We start from the raw sequence: 16,691 nt of genomic DNA, 5'->3' as shown, positions 1-16,691 counted from the left end.
AACATCGATGAGAGAGAATCATCGATCAGCTGCCTCCTGCACACTCCCTACTGGGTACGTGCCCGCAACCAAGGTACATGCCCTTGACCAGAATCAAACCTGGGACCCTTGAGTCTTCAGGCCGATGCTCTAACCACTGAGCCAAACCAGGTAGGGCAGATTCAGGATTCTTAATCAGCCTCCCACAGCAAAGTCGGACCGCCCCATCCTGCTGATTGACGGGGCAGAGCGCTTCTCACACATGCCACGTGCTGATCACGAGAGTTCCTGAAATCTGGGGGAGGAGCCCTTTATCAGGCCACCATCACTGTTGTCCTGAGAAGGTCCTTGTTTGTAATTGTGAATTTTCTTGCCTTTTAATGATCAATTGCCATTTAATTTTATTAATAGGGTCATGGTTGATAGATGATCATTTAGTGTTAAACCTACACTGACTATTGGTGCATCCATAGCATTTATGGCCTTGACTCTTCCTATGATTATTCCTCAAGACACATGCAACGGACAGGGCCTGCTTCATGGGCACATGCCCTGTGCAGTCACATGGGACCCTGCCATTTCTGAACAAGGGGTCTTATATTTCCATTTTGCAATGGGCCTGCAAATTATATAGCCAGTCCTCGCAACAGGATGTTAAACTGAACTTTCTTGGGTTCAGAGGTGCTGAAGACATAGAATCAATGGATAGATGTTGATCCACTGTGTCGGACTGTGGAGAGAGCCTGCAAAGCTGGCTGTTCCCACAGTAGCCACCACGTAGCCATCTGAGGGTAGAAGAGCTCACCGTGGGAGCCACGTGAAACCAGGTTCGAAGGGACTTCTAGAAAGGCACTCCACAAGCTTGTCGTATGTCCACGTTTCCTCTGACAGCAGGACACAGGTGTGCTTCCTGTGAGCACATGTGGGACCTGCAGAAAGGACCTGGCCCGGGGCCTCCACCAAGAGGGCCGCCCAGAGGAGACTGCCCACAACATGCCCCAGGTGTCCAGAAGTCGTAAGCTTGGTGGTGGTGGAGTCCCAGGAGGCCAGCAGGAGAGACAAGCCTCACAAGGAAGGGACTGCAGCCTGAGGCATGGACAGACCTGAGAGGCAGCAGAGAAGGAAGCTGCTCTGGCCATTTGCATGTCCAGAGGGCACCAGAGCAGACCCCCACTGTCCCTCTCTCTGCTCTCCTCCATATCCACTCCCAGAGGGGCCTAAAAGAGCAGTTGGGGGTAGAGCAAAGCAAGAGACCCCCAAAGGTCCCCTTCCTCCACACAGGCCTCCAATCCTAACTGGGAGAAAGAAAGAGAAAAGCTTCAGTTGGGTCAGAGAGTGGAGGTGGAAACAGTCTTTGGACTGGACTGGTTCCATGATTTTACATATGCAACCAGTCTAGGTTGGGCTTCTCTCACCTAGGGGAGACTGTGAAAGCCACCGTGCGTGAAAGCATGCCTGAGATTGTATCAAGGAGCAGAGAAGTCCACAGAGCGAGGATGAAGAGGCAGAAAGAGAAAGAATAAGCATTGTTTCTGCTGGCACCGATCAAATTTAAGGCATTCAGTAAACAGGCCACACGCGGTGGTTCGACTGGGGTTTACGCCTACTGCCAAAGCAACGTAGTCACACTACCGGCCTCTGGGCCTTGGCGTGGCCGTGGTTGTGTCCGTTTCTACAAAAAGGTGGCCAGTGTGAACACGTTTGCAACCCCTGGTCTGGGGAGAGACCCGTCATCAGCCCAGAATCCTTGTGTTTCAGTCCCCTCCCCACGCCCAACCCCCCTCCCCCATTTCAGCAGAAAGCGCGCTGATCTGATCTTACTATTGAACATTTCTCTTTACGTTTCATGCAAATACACCGCAGTCCTCTACCAGATGTCCCCTCTGCCCTCTTACGCGTGCTTAGATGGCAGCCTTTTAAACGTCTGCCTCGGAGCCCAGCGGAAGGAAGCCAGGCCCTGCACGGCCTTGTGTGCCAACACCTGGCGCACGAGGAGTGTGGGCTAAGTGGTGGCTAAGGTGCTTCTTGTGTGCTCATCTCTCAGATGGGGCCTTGGATGTGGCTTCATGCCAGATCTTGAGACGACTCCTCGGCCGGGGGCTAAGTTCTGACGTTTCTATATTGATTCTTCTTGCCTCACTTTTAAGGAGGCGTTTTCTCACCTGCCCCCTAACCCTGCAGAGTGTGGAGCTGGATTGAACATGACACTCCCTCTCCTGAGACTTTGCTCTCTCTGCCTGCAGCTGCCAACGCGCTGAAGGGCCCGAGGCTGGTGTCTGGGGAGCCTGGGGGCGCTGTCACCATCCAGTGTCGTTACACCCCCACATCCATCAACAGGCACCAGCGGAAGTACTGGTGCCGCCTGAGCCCCCTGACGTGGCTCTGCCACACCATCGTGTCCACCAACCACTACACGCACGGTCGCTACAGGGGCCGCGTGGCACTGGCAGACTTCCCGCACAGCGGCCTGTTTGTGGTGAGGCTGACCCAGCTGTCCCCGGAGGATGGGGGTTCCTACCGCTGTGGCATCGGAAACGGAAACGACATGCTGTTCTTGAGCATGAACCTGGCCGTCTCTGCAGGAATGGGTGAGTCAAGGTTGATGAAGCGGGTGCCAGGAAACAGGGGTAGGGGAAGGAAGAGGTCCCAGGGGGCTTCAACCATGAGGGGGTGATGAGGGAAAGCTGGGGTGAGGCACGGACTTTGAGAAGAAGGCTTCACCTCTAAGGAAACCACCATCAGAAGGAAGGCATTGTCAGGGAGAACTGCCCAACTGGATGCACATTGGCCATCCCCCCCCCCCCCCCCCCAGCCAATGTTTGGCCTGTACATTTAGGGAGAGTTCCGAGAAAGTAATGAATTGGATAATGTGGCTGCTTACGGCCGTGGGCAGAAAAGGGGAGATAGGACCATCAAATGTCAATATTTGCAACAGACTAGAGAATACATCTGGTTTTCCCAAATTTTAATTTTATCCAACAGATTGGCCAAAGACCGTATCACCTCGTGAGGTTGCATTGCATGTAGCGAACACCTGCAGCCTGGCATCCTTTGCTAAACCCTGTGGCCGCAGATAGTCTTCCCATGTTTCCTTCTGCTCTTCACACAGGCTCTCCCAGGCCCAGCCCCAGAGCAACGTCAGCTGCCAGTGAGCTCATCAGGAGATCCTTCGGAACAGCCTCTCCAGAGACCAACAGATGGGCCCCGGGAACCACCCAGACTATAGAAAGGCAGGGGACAGAATGGGACAGAGCTGCTCTGACTCCAGAAACCAGTAAAAGAACAACAGCTTCAGCTAAGGGAATGCAAACCCCAGGAACCCCTGGGTTGGTAGCTGCAGGGACAGTTAGTCAGGTAGAGAGTTCCAGCTGGGCCCCCATCCCTATTCCGGAGAGTCCGGCTTCAGCAGTCGGAGGGATGCCCAATACAGTGGAACATGATCGGCTGTGGGGCACCAGGAGCTCAGCAGCAAACAGAGCTGGGGCCAAAGAGGAGGGGAGAGAGACAACCACTGAGGCCAATAGGCCAAGACAGGAAGCAGAAAGGGTCAAAATAGCCCTGGCTACAGACTGGACCATCTTAAAGTCCATCAAGCCATCAACACTGGCCTCAGAAAAACTGGTGTGGGAAACCCGCCAAGAAGCAAGCTTGGTTTCTACGCCACAAGCCCCGGGCTCCATTGAAGGGACTACTGGAGCTGCAGGTGGGTGGGCCTGGGGGCCCACCAGCACAGAGATGTCATCTGCCGAAGGGAGCACTGAAGGGGACCTAGACATGCCTGCTGGAGGCAGTGGTCCCCAAACAGCACCAAGCCAGGACCTGGTAGCAGGACCTCTAAGGCCCCCAGGCAGGGGGTCCTCCAAGAAGAGGTAAAGCCCCAGGCCCTTCTGTCGGTTGGGGTTCCACCTCTGCCCTTTCCTCTGGCGCTCCCCTCAGTGAGCTGACTCCTGTGCCCATCTCCATCTACTCACTTCTTTCCTTCTGTAACCACAAGACAGTAAAGAGCAAGGGACAGAAAATCATCCATCCTCCCTCATTCGAGGTCCATGCTAGAAGAATCAGTATTTTCATGTGGTTTTCAAGAAAAATCTAAACAATGGAAACTTTGGGACTTTTAAATTTTATTTATTTATTTATTTATTTATTTATTTTTTAGTTTTTATTGATTTTTTAGAAAGAGAGAAAAGGAGGGGGAGAGAGAGGGAAACATTGAGTGAGAGCAGAACATCGACCGGCTGCCTCCTGCACACCCCTTACCAGGGATCAAGGCCGCAGCCCAGGCATGTGGCCTTGACTGGGAATTGAACCAGCAACTTCCCAGTGCATGGGACAAAGCCCAACCAACTGAGCCACACATGTTAGGGTGGGACTTTTTTTATTTTTTATTTATTTATTTATTTATTTATTTAATATTTTTATTGATTTTTTACAGAGAGGAAGGGGAAGGGATAGAGAGTTAGAAACATCAATTAGAGAGAAACATCCATCAGCTGCCTCCTGCACACACCCCACCGGGGATGTGCCCGCAACCAAGGCACATGCCCTTGACCGGAATCGAACCTGGGACCTTTCAGTCCGCAGGCCGACACCCTATCCACTGAGCCAAACCGGTTAGGGCAGGGTGGGACTTTTTTTAAAAGGTGGGAACAAAAGCTCTAGAGAGGTTTCTGACTTGCTGAAACCACAAGGAAAAATTGTGGCAGAGCCAAATGCCGAGGTTGGATTCCCTGACTCTCGCCCAATCCTCTTTCCCACTATAGCTCAGTAGAGGGGCCCACACAGGTGGGGGAGCTGGGAAACGGAGTTCGGGCTCAGGAACCTGAAGGCAGGGCTTCTGGTCCCAGTTCTGCTCCTAACCTGTCATGGGAATGAGGACAGCCAATTCACCTTGGCCTCAGCTTCTCAACTATAAAATGAGGGTTGGGGGCCAAATGGTCTGCAGTCTCTTATCAGCTCTAACCTCACACGCCTGGTGCTCTTCTCCCCCCCACCCTGCTACTTGCGTTCCAGTGCTTTTCCAGAAGAGAAAAGCCCCTCTCGGATGCTGACTCCTGTCTCCACGGTGCTGTGCCCACTTGCGCTCGTGGCTCTTGTTCTATTGCAGAGGAAGCTGCGGAGAAAGAGGACTTGTGAGTTGAGTTTAAGTAGCCCCAAGGGTGGGGAGGAGGGGCTTGCTCCCATCTGACACCCTCAGGACAGGGTTGGGTCAAAGTGGGTGCCAGGACTTCTAGATGTAGAAATGGTAAGTTCTAGCCTGAGCCATTTAACCATTCTTGGTCTTGGCTTCATATATCTATAATAATAAAAGCACAATCTGCTAATTAGACAAAACGACCTTCCAGATGAAGCGGGGCTGCAAGGGAAGCCCAGGTCCTGACAGCGGCGGGGGGGGGGGGGGGGGGGGGGGGGGGGGTGGGGGGGCAGGCCTACTCTTGCACGAATTTCATGCATCATGCCATATATATATATGATTTATTTATTATTTTATGTGCCTCAGGCATGAAAGAGCTCTGGCCATCAACACAGGCATCAAGCTAGGATGAACTAAGAACTGTACATCTGCTTTGCCGCTGATTGATATAAGAGCAACACCACCAATCAGGTGTCTCCTAACCCATTGCCAGGGGTTTTGGCCTTGGTTTCTTTATCAAACAGGAAAATCATCTTTCACCTCATGTCTCAGTGGCATCCCAGAGCTTAAGGAGAAGCTCTTCTGAAGATGGCAAGACCTATGGCAACCATAGGTGTATGAACCATGAGTAACCCCAGCACAGATAGCAGGAGTGCAGGGCTCAGATGTGGGACCAGACTACATTTGCACCCTCGGCATGGCTCATCTGAAAGTCTCTTACAGCAACATGCTCAGGTTTAAATATCCCTAAAATGAGTTTAAACTTGGTGGTGTTATATCTGGCGAAGAAAGGGTGAGATTTTGGGGGAGCAAGTGGAGGAAGCTAAGATTCTCAGATCCAATTTGTGTCAACCTAAGGGCTCAGGATGCTCTTGAAAGCTTGTGGTGGATGGGGGTGATTCTTGAGGAATCAAATTCAGTACCCACTGCCCTCACAGTGTCTCTGTCTTTGCAGCTCAGGAGACAGAAAAGGCCCCAGGAGTCACCTTGATTCAGGTGACACATTTGCTGGAGCTGAGCCTCCAGCCAGATCAGCTGCCCCATGTGGAGAGGAAGATACTCCAAGAGGGTTCTTCTCCTGCCTGTGCCACCATGACGGTCCCAGCGAGGGACCCTGGACCCTGAGGAATGGAAGGATACCCAGGACCAAACACCATGACCCCTCTCATCCTTCCTCCTCCGGTACAAAAGGAAGCGAATGGAGCTGGTGCTTTATTGGGGAAGCAAAGGCTGACCATCCTTGGACCTACAAAGTCCTGAATTGGCCACAGTCAAAGATGACAGTGTGACTCAAAAAAGGCTTCAAGAAAGGATTTATTAAACACTGGTGCAGGTCACCTAGGAAAAATGTGAAATTTCCATTCTTGGAGGTTTCAAAATGTAAGAGGTTTTCAATCAGTGTGAGGAATTACAAATTTTCAACCATCACATCTAGCCCATGCCAGTTGCCCTCTTCTCTGACATCTGTTAGCATTCAGCCTACTGCCTACATTGAATTATATTCATGTAACTAGCCTTGCTTTCTCAAGTAAATTCTAAGTTCTTTTAGGGCAGTAATTGTGTTTTATCTCACGATGTCCCCAGAGAACTTCCATTCCAGTAGCTCCCCCCCCCGCTCCGCCCCCCATAAATATTTCTGACTGAATGGCTGACTGCAAGGGCACAGGCTCAGTGGCCTCTGGGGATCCTACTCACGCAAATGCTCTGACTGTCCCTTCATTCAGGAGTGCCCTGGTGGTTTTTACATAGAGACCAAAAGGACAGCCTGTCCTCAAATCACCTCTCCCCATTTGGCCCCATACTCATCATGCTGTAGACCGTTTGACCCAGTCAAGATTTTCTGGGATTTTCCTATATTTGTGGAGGAGGAGGGCATCTTTCAGTAGATTCTCGCCTTTTCACAACGCTTCTCTTGTTCCACTGCTTCTAAACCCTTGATAGCAAGGATGTTGATGGGGCTAGAAAATGGTTGAGGGGGGCGGGGGAAGGAGTAAGAGAGAAAGGGGCCAAATGGAATTTATGTAAATTCTGCTTTTGTAACCACTTCATCTCATGCCTCTGGGGGCACTTTTGCTCCATCCTTGGTCCCACTGTCTTTGCAGGCGTTACCTCTGCTTTTTGATTTTGCCATATCTGTTAACCAGCTGCCTGAGCTTCATGTCTGGGCAGAGAAACCTTTGCGCTATTGAAGAGCAGGGAAAGAAAGACTCTGATAGCGAATGAGAATTGTCAGGTAGACATTCCCAGATGCGTTAGCCCTGCTTCCTAAGCTGTCGGCGGCACCAGAGGCCCTTTATCAATGCCTCCTCATAGCTGAGTCTGAACCCGGACACCTTCTTAAGAAAATCAAGGAGTTGCTGTCTTCCTGGTTTGTGAAAGAGAGAGACCCATTGTTTTTGGATAAGTAGGGAAGTTGTATGCATGTAACCAAAGGGACTCATTGAAATTCCAAGCTAATAGGTCCTTAGAGATTGACCTCTCTAAAACCCTCAGCCTCCTGGGAGCTAACTAACGCCCTGTGGGGGAAGCGACTTGTTCAAAGTCACTCAGTTAACCCAGTTAGTAATAGCGGAGGGAGAACCAGAAAAGGGAACTCAGAACCTTAATTTAGTGCCTTCTCCACCATCATCACCATGATTAACAATATATCAAAACAAAACTAATCAAAAAACCAATTACACCAAGTTGTCTTGTTCCAGGCCATTCTCATGCACACTATCTCAGTGACCTGCTTAAAAAAAATCTGTAAGAGAGATAGAACAGCCAACATTATCCCACTCGGCCAATGAGGAAGCAGGCGCTGAGGGATATGTAATTCAGCCAAGGCCACTTAGCTCGTTAGAGGCAGGGACGGGCTGAGAACCAGGTAATATAAAATCGTTTTACCTAATTAACATTTATCGGGCTTTCCGCAGAATGCTAGCTTCTCAGGATTGTTAAGAGATATTCTGAGGAAAAGCAGATTTGGAAACTCAACGAAGTTTGGCAAATGAGGGTTAAACAACAAACAGGTTCTTCTGCATAGGATTTTTTAGAGCAGGGGTCCTCAAACTTTTTAAACAGGGGGCCAGTTCACTGTCCCTCAGACCGTTGGAGGCCCGGACTATAGTTTAAAAAAAAAACTATGAACAAATTCCTATGCACACAGCAGCGGCAAAAACACCTGGGGGGTCGGATAAATGCTTTCGGGCGGGCCGCGTGTGGCCATAGTTTGAGGACTCCTGTTGTAGAGCTTCCAATACACTAAAGTGCATTGTGAATAGCCCCAGGAGGTGGGGGCATTATATCTGTTTCCCCAACATTTTGGACTGTTGCATTTTGATGAAGTAATCTTACAAAACTGGGTTCCTCTGATCACCCCTTTTGAGGGAAAGCTTAATGCACTAAAGCAGGGATCTGCAAAACTTTTTTGTATAGCTGTCAGAAGGGAGAGGGTTGTGGAGCTGGGTGAAAAAGGTTAGGGTTAGGTTTAGGATTAAGAAAAAAAATATCTAACAAAAACTCATAGACACAGAAAACAATATGGTAATTACCAGAGGTATAGAGGGTAAGGGGAGGTAGAAGAGGGTAAAGGGAGGATAAATGGTGATAGAAGAAGACTTGATTTGGGGTGGTGAACACACAAAACCATATACAGCTGATGTGTTATAATATAGAATTGTACACCTAAAACCTATGTAATTTTATTAGCCAATGTCATCCCAATAAATTCAATAAAAATAAATAAATAAAAGTATGTAGACCACTTCCCTCACTCCCAGTGTCCTTGACAGTCAACAATGACCAGCAACCCCTCTTCCCCTTCTTCCTATTCATCAGATTTCCATCATTATGCCTATCTTTATGCCTACATTATATAATACGTATTTGTTTGTGTCTGACTTCTTTTACTCAACATGTTTTTGAGATTCACCCAGGTTGTTGTGTGTACCAATAGTTCATTCTGTTTTATTGCTGAAGAATATTTAATTGTATGCATATACGCAATTTGGACTATTCATTCACCTATTATGGACATTTGTATTGTTTCCAGGGTCTGGTTATTATAAATAAGGTTGCTCTTAAAAAAAAAGTTAAGTGTGTTAAAAACAAAACAGCAGGCCCAAGATGGAGTCACTTGGCCCATATCACCAAAAAGAGACTTAATGATAGTTTCAGCCTCTCCCAGAAATGGAGTCTTAAATCAGTCAATCAGGAATTGCCTGTCAACAGTAGTGAGGCTATCTGCCTGCTAGATCCCTGCCGTTCCCCTAAGGACAATGGCCTTGCCACAACCAATTCACTTTTTGCTGGGATGACTTACCTGTCCCTCTCTCTTCTGCCTATAAAAGTCTGTCATTTTTGCACAGTCCCTTGGAGCTCCTTTCTGTTTGCTGGATAGGATCCCGCCCGACTTATGAATCGAGTAAAGCCAAGATCTTTAAAATTTACTCAGTTGAATTTTGTTTTTTAACAAAGGCCAACCAGTAAATATTTTAGACTTTATAGGCAGTCAGCCTCTATCACAACCACTCAGCTCTGCTGTTGTCGCACAGGAAGTGGCCAGGGACAATACATGAAGGGCTGACTTTGTCTTCCAACAACATTTTATTTGCAGACACAAGTAGCAGGAATTTGCCAGTTCCTGCACTAAGCCATAAAACCAACAAGACTCTCCTACTCCTACTCCAGTGGGAAGGACCAGACCCCACTCTTCCTCAAAAGCTCCATAGGAACTTCCCCTTCCTCCCAACTCCTCTAATACTTTCTGCCTGGGACTCAGCAGTTAGCACACCCTGCCTGACCACCTGTCTTACAGGGGAAGGAGGCGACCAGCCCGGCAAGGGTGTTAGCCAGGTGGCTGAGGTCAGGAGCAGCTCCCAGAAGTAGAAAAGGCTGCCAAGGTAAGGTGTGACAGGGAACGCCGAGGTCCACGGGTGGTTGGGAGCCAGTACAAGTTCAAAGGGCCAGAACAGAGCCAAGATCAGAGTCTCAGGGCCGAGTATGGAACTGGGCAGAGATAAGACCTGAGTGAAAGCTTTGCCAGGACGGAAGTGGGGCAGCCCCGAGTGTTTATAGCTTCTTTTTTATGGACTAATCGATGCATGGAATGGGGCAGGAGTGGTTGACTTAAAGGATCAGACTCAGAATAGGCAAAGCCAGCCAACGCCACTACTTGGTATTATCAGTGGTTTGTTTTTCGTTGTATATCTCCTGCTGGCATGATGCCACATCATGGGGACAGGGGGCAGGGAGACGTCCACCACCAGGCTGGAGTCAGGACAGGTCCATGGCGATTTCTAATCCCAGACTCAGGAACCACTGACTTCTCTATGATCCGGCAGGTTCTTTGGCTCAGGGCACGGCTCTTCCATTCTCCCCTCTATGTTTAATGCCACCACCACTGTTACAGTGAGTCCACCTAGCAGGTACCACCATAGATGTTTTCATATTCTGTAAGGTAAGTGTAATAATTCCCATTTTACAGATGAGAGAACTGAATCCAGAGACATTAACTAGTTCCATTCATAGGGAAAGGGCAAGCTGGGAATTGAACGCAACGTGAGTGATAGACCCCCACGGCTTAAATCTTTGATAAGTAGGCCGCACTGCCTTCCTCCATGTGTGGGTACGGTCTGGGTATCTGGTCAGGCCCTTTCCTGTTCAGGTTTTCAAAGCCCCCTTTGCTTTCCCCTTTTAGGCCCAGGTGTAGAAAGATTCATAGGCATTTCCAGTAATTTCTTCTCTTCAGTCACCTAACTGGCATATTCCTGTCTTGGCCAAGTGGCGTGGAAAAGCTCAGGGAGCTGGAACTGACAGCTAAAAATTCAGTCACCAGCCCTGAGGTCCTTCCTGGGTTTGTACAAACCGAGCTCAGATCTTTGTTCCCTGCGGGGGTCCATCTTTCTCAGGTAACTCAGGGCCGATGCCCGACCCCCAGACAATGGTTCCTTGTTCTCCACTTAGACCTTGGGGGTGGGTTCTTCCTCTCCTCCAGCAGCCAGTGACGCCAGGAAATACAGACTCAGTTTAATAGCCACTTAAGTCAGATGCAAAGAGGAAGGTATTTCCACGGAAAGACCCATCATGTACTTCAGCCAAGTAAACATGGATTAGGTGATTGTTTCTCATTGGTACAGCTATTCCAAGACAAAGCGCTTGACAAATATTGACTAGAGAATGGAGATTCTACACAAAAGGAAACGGACTCCGTGGGCGACCCTGCGTGAAGCGCCACCCCTCATAAAGTGACATAGCTTGTCTTACACAGGCCCTCCCAGGCCAACCTGTTCCCTCTATTGTCAGCAAGAGGGTGAGCTGGCACCTATGGTCCACTCTCGAGGGCTCCGCTGAAACCCAAATAGGCAGCAGAGAGGTGCCCACTCCGGGAGAGGACCCAATGCCGCACTAGTGAGCACTGAGGCTCTGGGCCAGGAGGCCACCGTTTGCCCCCGGGTCCCATTTTGTTGCAGACACACACTCATTCCTTAATTATCACAGGAGTCTTCTGTGTCCTGCTTCTCCTAGCCTCTGGCCGAGTCCCCACCCTTCGCTTATGTGCTGCTTGGACCTAGATCTACAGTTCTGCTCTGAGCCAAGAGGCTCAGTTAAGGGCCACTTCTTTCCCTAATGTTACAAGTTTCTGGATATCTTAGGGGGGCGGAAGAGAAGCAGGATGGCCATGACCCAAGTTGTTTTCTAAGTTGCCCCGCAATTTGTCTGAAGAGGATGTACTTCACGTCTGTATTTCATGTTCAGGAAAGGGGCGTCAGGGAGTTTGTTTCTCCGGAGCCTGGCATGGGGAGGACTGCAAGGGTCTAAGATGCTACGCTCTTCATTTTGCCAGCACTCTCTTTCACATGTGTGGTGCAGACAACTCAAAATTCATTACGGTATACATCCCCAGAAAGAAGTGGATTGCACACCATTGTACGGATGGGAATGCTGCAGCTCAGATGGGCACTGGCTGCAGGGGATCATGGGATATTTTCAATATTCTGCCTGCCAAGCAAACCTTGGGCTAGAGGCCAGGTTTAGACCAGGAACAAGGAAACAGCAAGTCTTTAGGAAGACATTGAAGGCTTATGAGAGGGGCTGTGGGCCCTGTCACTTGACACTCCACTCGTTGACTTTGGATGTCTGCTCCAAAAATCTTCCTCCTTCTTCCCCTCCCCGGCCAGGGATGGAGGTAGGAGAGGGCAAAAGGGTGGTTTGGTAACCTCAGAAAGGGTTGGTTCATCTGCTCTTACCTCTTAGAACCAGAGTCTCGAAAGCTCTCTCTGGCTTCGGGGGAATTGGGAGAGCCGTGGACCAAGGCCAGCGCTCCACTGCTAGGCTCTCAAGTTCCACCCCTCACTCCTTGCTCTCCACAAATGACAGCCTCCTCAGGGCAAGACACAGCCATCTCCGCCTTTACTCCTCCACCAGCCAAAAGAATAAACAGTACAGACACCTCCTCATCCTGGAAGCCCCAGAAAAAATGTAGTTTTCACTCTCTGGTTGGGAGTCAACAGAGCGAGAAAAACAGGCGAGGGATTGGACATCTGGGCTGTGACACAGGGAGACAGGTGGTCAGGGAGAAGGAGGTGATGCAGTGAGTTCATGTAAAAAAATGGTTTAAGGCTCAGATGCATACATTTGGCCACTATGTCATGCTCTCCAACACTATCCAGTGACTAGAACTGCTAATCTGGCCATAGCCCTCTCCCCTCTTTCACACCCCCACATGCCCACCACCAGCCTGTCTTCCTCTGACTTGTCCCTCACTAAGGTTGCTCTTGGCATTGACACATGCTGCCGGTTGTCTTCCTACCTACCCCCTAACAGGGAAGCTCATCTGACAAAAGGCTCCCGCTTTTGAACACAAGTCTGGACTCAGAAACTCCCTAAAAGTTTACCCAAGTCCAGCCAACCAAATGTGCTATTCCCATCCTCACTCTCTCAGGTGGATTCTAAACAGCAACCACACGAGGGACCATAAGGCCAACCAGCAGCACTGAGTTGAGCAACAAGGGCAGTAGTCCCCATTCCATGCCCTCCCCCAGCCCAAAAGTTGACACTAGAACAGGAGGAGTAGATGCTGTACTCCCGCCAATGGATGACAAGTAGAGTGAGGAAATACCAGATCATTATCTGTTGACGGCAAGGGTGAAACTACTTGGGCATGGATTATCCCAAACAGTCAATATCCTTAAAAAAAAAAAAAATGGAGGAGGGGGCTGGCTAGTTAGCTTTGGTAGATTTACTGTCACACTTCTGTCTTACAGTGATTGATACTAAAATAACTCTATAGTATTAGCTTACTGAGGAATGCTGGGTTTCAGGGCTGGCTGGCCAGAGATTAAACATTGACTCCCAACAGAGGTTAAACATTGAGCCCAGGCAGGGGTTTAACATTGACTCAGCCAGAGATGTGCATGTGGGAGCAGAGAGCTGGCAGTAAACAGCAGTGATGGGCATTCCATCTGTCCTCTTACCTCATTCACATACCTCATTCACAGGAACCTTCCCCAGTGAAGGGTGCTGGGAGGGCAGTGGGGATGTGGGGAAGAACTGTATGACTGTGATCTCCCCTTCAGTTGGTTGCTGGGTCAACCCAGGGTCTTGAAGCATCAAACTAAGGATGCCACCCTGAAGGGTTGGACCTGTGTGGGCCTGTGTGTTTGGTCCTCTCCAATGTTTCGAAGATCAATCAAAGGGGCAAAGGAGAGTCCTTTGCTACCTGTGAACACACAATTCAAAAGGTTTTAGAACACCCCCCCCCCCCGCCGCCTCCGCCCAAGCTACGCCATTGCCTCATTGTGTAAACTTGGGCAAGTCATTCCACTTCTCTGCCCTTGGTTCTTCATGGATCAGTGGGGAATAACTCTTTGCTTTGGAAGCCTATGCTGTCCCATTTATTGAAGCTGATCGATAAGCACCTAGCAGATGCCAGCCAATGCACGTTATACTTAATCTTTTTAACATACATACCGGGTAAATATAATTAGCCCCATTTTATAAATAACTTGTCCAGGGTCCCTTAGCTAGCAGGTGGCAGGCTTGGAGGTGAACCTGGGCGTGCTGGGCCTGGAGCCTGTGAGCTTTCCACAGGCTGCCCGCCTCTCCATGTTGGCTGCCACCTGACTGTTCTCCTTGGTGGTGGCGGCGACATAATGACTCCTCAATTAGACCATATGCCCTTGGGGAACAGAGATGCCCATTCCTGTATGTCTCAAATCTGCCTGGACCTTGAACTGGTCATGAACATAATAGATGCCATGCTAGGCTGAAAAATGCCACCCCAAAAACATGTTCATCTCATGAAACCTGAAATCTGTACATGTGACCTTATTTGAGAAAAGGGTCTTTGCAGACGTGATTCAGTTCAGGATTGTGAGATAAGATCACCTCGGATTACCCAGATAGACCCCAAATACCATCCTTAGAAGAGAGAGGCAGAGAAACCTCTCAGCCACAGAGAAGGCAGTAGGAGTGCAAGGGCAGAGATTGGAACAAGCAGCTACCAGGCAAAGAATGCCAAGGGATGCCAGCAGCCGCCAGAAGCCAGGGGAGGCCTGGGCAGATTCTCCATGGAGCCTCCAGAGCAGTGGTTCTCAACCTTCCTAATGCCGTGACCCTTTAATACAGTTCCTTATGTTGTGGTGACCCCCAACCATAAAATTATTTTCGTTGCTACTTCATAACTATAATTTTGCTACTGTTATGAATCATAATGTAAATATCTGATATGCAGGATATATTTTCATTGTTACAAATTGAACATAATTAAAGCATAGTGATTAATCACAAAAACAATATGTAATTATAGATGTGTTTTCCAATGGTCTTAGGCGACCCCTGTGAAAGGGTTGTTCAACCCCCAAAGGGGTCGCTACCCACAGGTTGAGAACCATTGCTCCAGAGGGAGCACGGCCCTGCCCACACCTTGGTTCTGACTTTGTCCTCCGGAACGGAGAGAATACATTTCTGTTGTTTTAAGCCACGGAGGTTATGGTGACTTGTTGCAGCAGCCCCAGGACCCTAAAGCGGTGCTCAGTGAAAACAGAATCCTAGAAGTAGAAAAGCCCGGGAAACCACTTGGCCCAGCCCTCCCATTTAGCAGCTGGAATAATCACAGCCCCAAAGGAGGACCGATTGGCAGCGGCCACTCAGCAAACTGCAGGCAGAGCCAGAACCAGGACCCAGGAGTTCTGACCCCAGGCCAGGGCTCTGCGTGTCCCCACACTGACTCATGCCAAGTCCAGAGTCATGAAAGTCAATTGAGAAGCTGCACTTCTTATTATATGCTCCTCATACTATTATTTTAAAAGAGAAGGAAGTGTTTAAGCACGTGAAGTAAGTAAGTAAGTAAATGACTGCTGTTACCATCCTTATTACTGAGTTGGGCAGTTGGGCCTCTTGGCCAGTTCCTCCTCCCCCAGGAATGGGATGCAGGGGTTACTTTTAGGGGCACCGAGTCCCAGATGGGGAAACCACCATGAGAGAGGGGAAGCTGGGGGACTCCAATCACACCACAGCATGTGGCTGAGCCCAAAATAAGATGCAGGGTTTTGACTTCCTGGTTCTTACCTGGGTTTTACTTCTCATTTTCCCTTTCCCTAAGCTGGGTCATAGAACAGGTGGGCTTTAGAAGTGTATCTGTGCATGTGTGTATGTGTATCTGCGCACACATGTGTACTTTTATGTGTGTGTATCTGTGCATGTGTGTGTGCACCCATGTGTGCTTTTATGTGCTTGTGTGTGAATATCTGTGTGTGTGTGTGTGTGAATATCTGTGTGTGTGCGTGCGCACACATATGTGTCTGACACGGTCCGCTAAGATAGTTTTGGGGACTCCTGGGAACACACGCTGGGTCATGATCTAGGAAACCCCACCGTCATAGAGTACAAGCACATGGAAGAAGGTCTGGGGCCCCCGAAACAGCATGAGAAGCAATCGTTTCATGGATAAGCTTCCTGCCCTCCCCTCTCGCCCTCCCCTCCTCACTCACCTAATCTCTGTCCTAGTATTCAGTGGGCCCACTTACCCCAGACTTAACATAAGTCCCAGAGGAGAGAAGGAGACAAAAGGGAAAGAACATCTAGAATGAGAGTGAGTTTTAAATTGGGAACGAAGTAACTGAGATACCGTTGAACTGGACCCAGTTTGCTTGGAAGTGACTAGGTCATTTAAGTCTTACATTAGTCAAGCTGTGCATTTCGGGTCGGAAATTAAGCTCCATAATAGAAAATACAATTTCTTCACTTGCCATCCAAATTCATGACGGTGGGTGGGTTCTCACTTGTGAGTGAGTGGTGAGCTAAAATAAGCCCCCGGGCTCTGACCGCCCTGTGCTTTCCGGGACTCTACTTCTCCTTCCCCTCTGGGCTTGGCCTACAGGACACCAGAGGGAGAGCATGGGCCAACCCTGCACAGGTAGAAAGGGGCAGGATTCTGTGTGGTGTGGGGTAAGGGGTGGGGGCGTGTGTGTGTGTGTATGTGTGTGCTGGGGAGAGAGCTTCACTGTGTGACCCAGGACTGTCAAGATCATTTGGGGAACACCTGGGAGTCCTGACCAGGTCATGACCCGAAGGCCACGAGGGACTCGCTGAGGTGGAG

General features: G+C 49.4%; 1 protein-coding gene and 1 pseudogene across 1 annotated transcript; one reads left to right on the top strand and one right to left on the bottom strand.

Annotated features, from left to right (window-relative positions):
* Positions 1-2,152: 2,152 nt before the first annotated feature.
* On the top strand, positions 2,153-8,838 carry FCAMR (Fc fragment of IgA and IgM receptor; the record flags this gene model as incomplete). The annotated part of the gene is made up of 4 exons (XM_036344941.1): positions 2,153-2,567; positions 3,089-3,848; positions 4,990-5,108; positions 6,066-8,838. Coding segments are annotated over 4 exons (1,464 nt in total), but the record flags the coding sequence as incomplete, so codon positions are not given.
* Positions 5,464-5,608, bottom strand: LOC118673832 (annotated as a pseudogene).
* Positions 8,839-16,691: the final 7,853 nt, after the last annotated feature.

The sequence above is a fragment of the Myotis myotis genome, unplaced genomic scaffold (assembly GCF_014108235.1).
Source record: "Myotis myotis isolate mMyoMyo1 unplaced genomic scaffold, mMyoMyo1.p scaffold_m19_p_18, whole genome shotgun sequence".
Taxonomy (NCBI): Eukaryota; Metazoa; Chordata; class Mammalia; order Chiroptera; family Vespertilionidae; genus Myotis; species Myotis myotis.
Note: the sequence above shows the minus strand (reverse complement) of the source record. Positions and strands in the feature narration are given on the sequence as shown.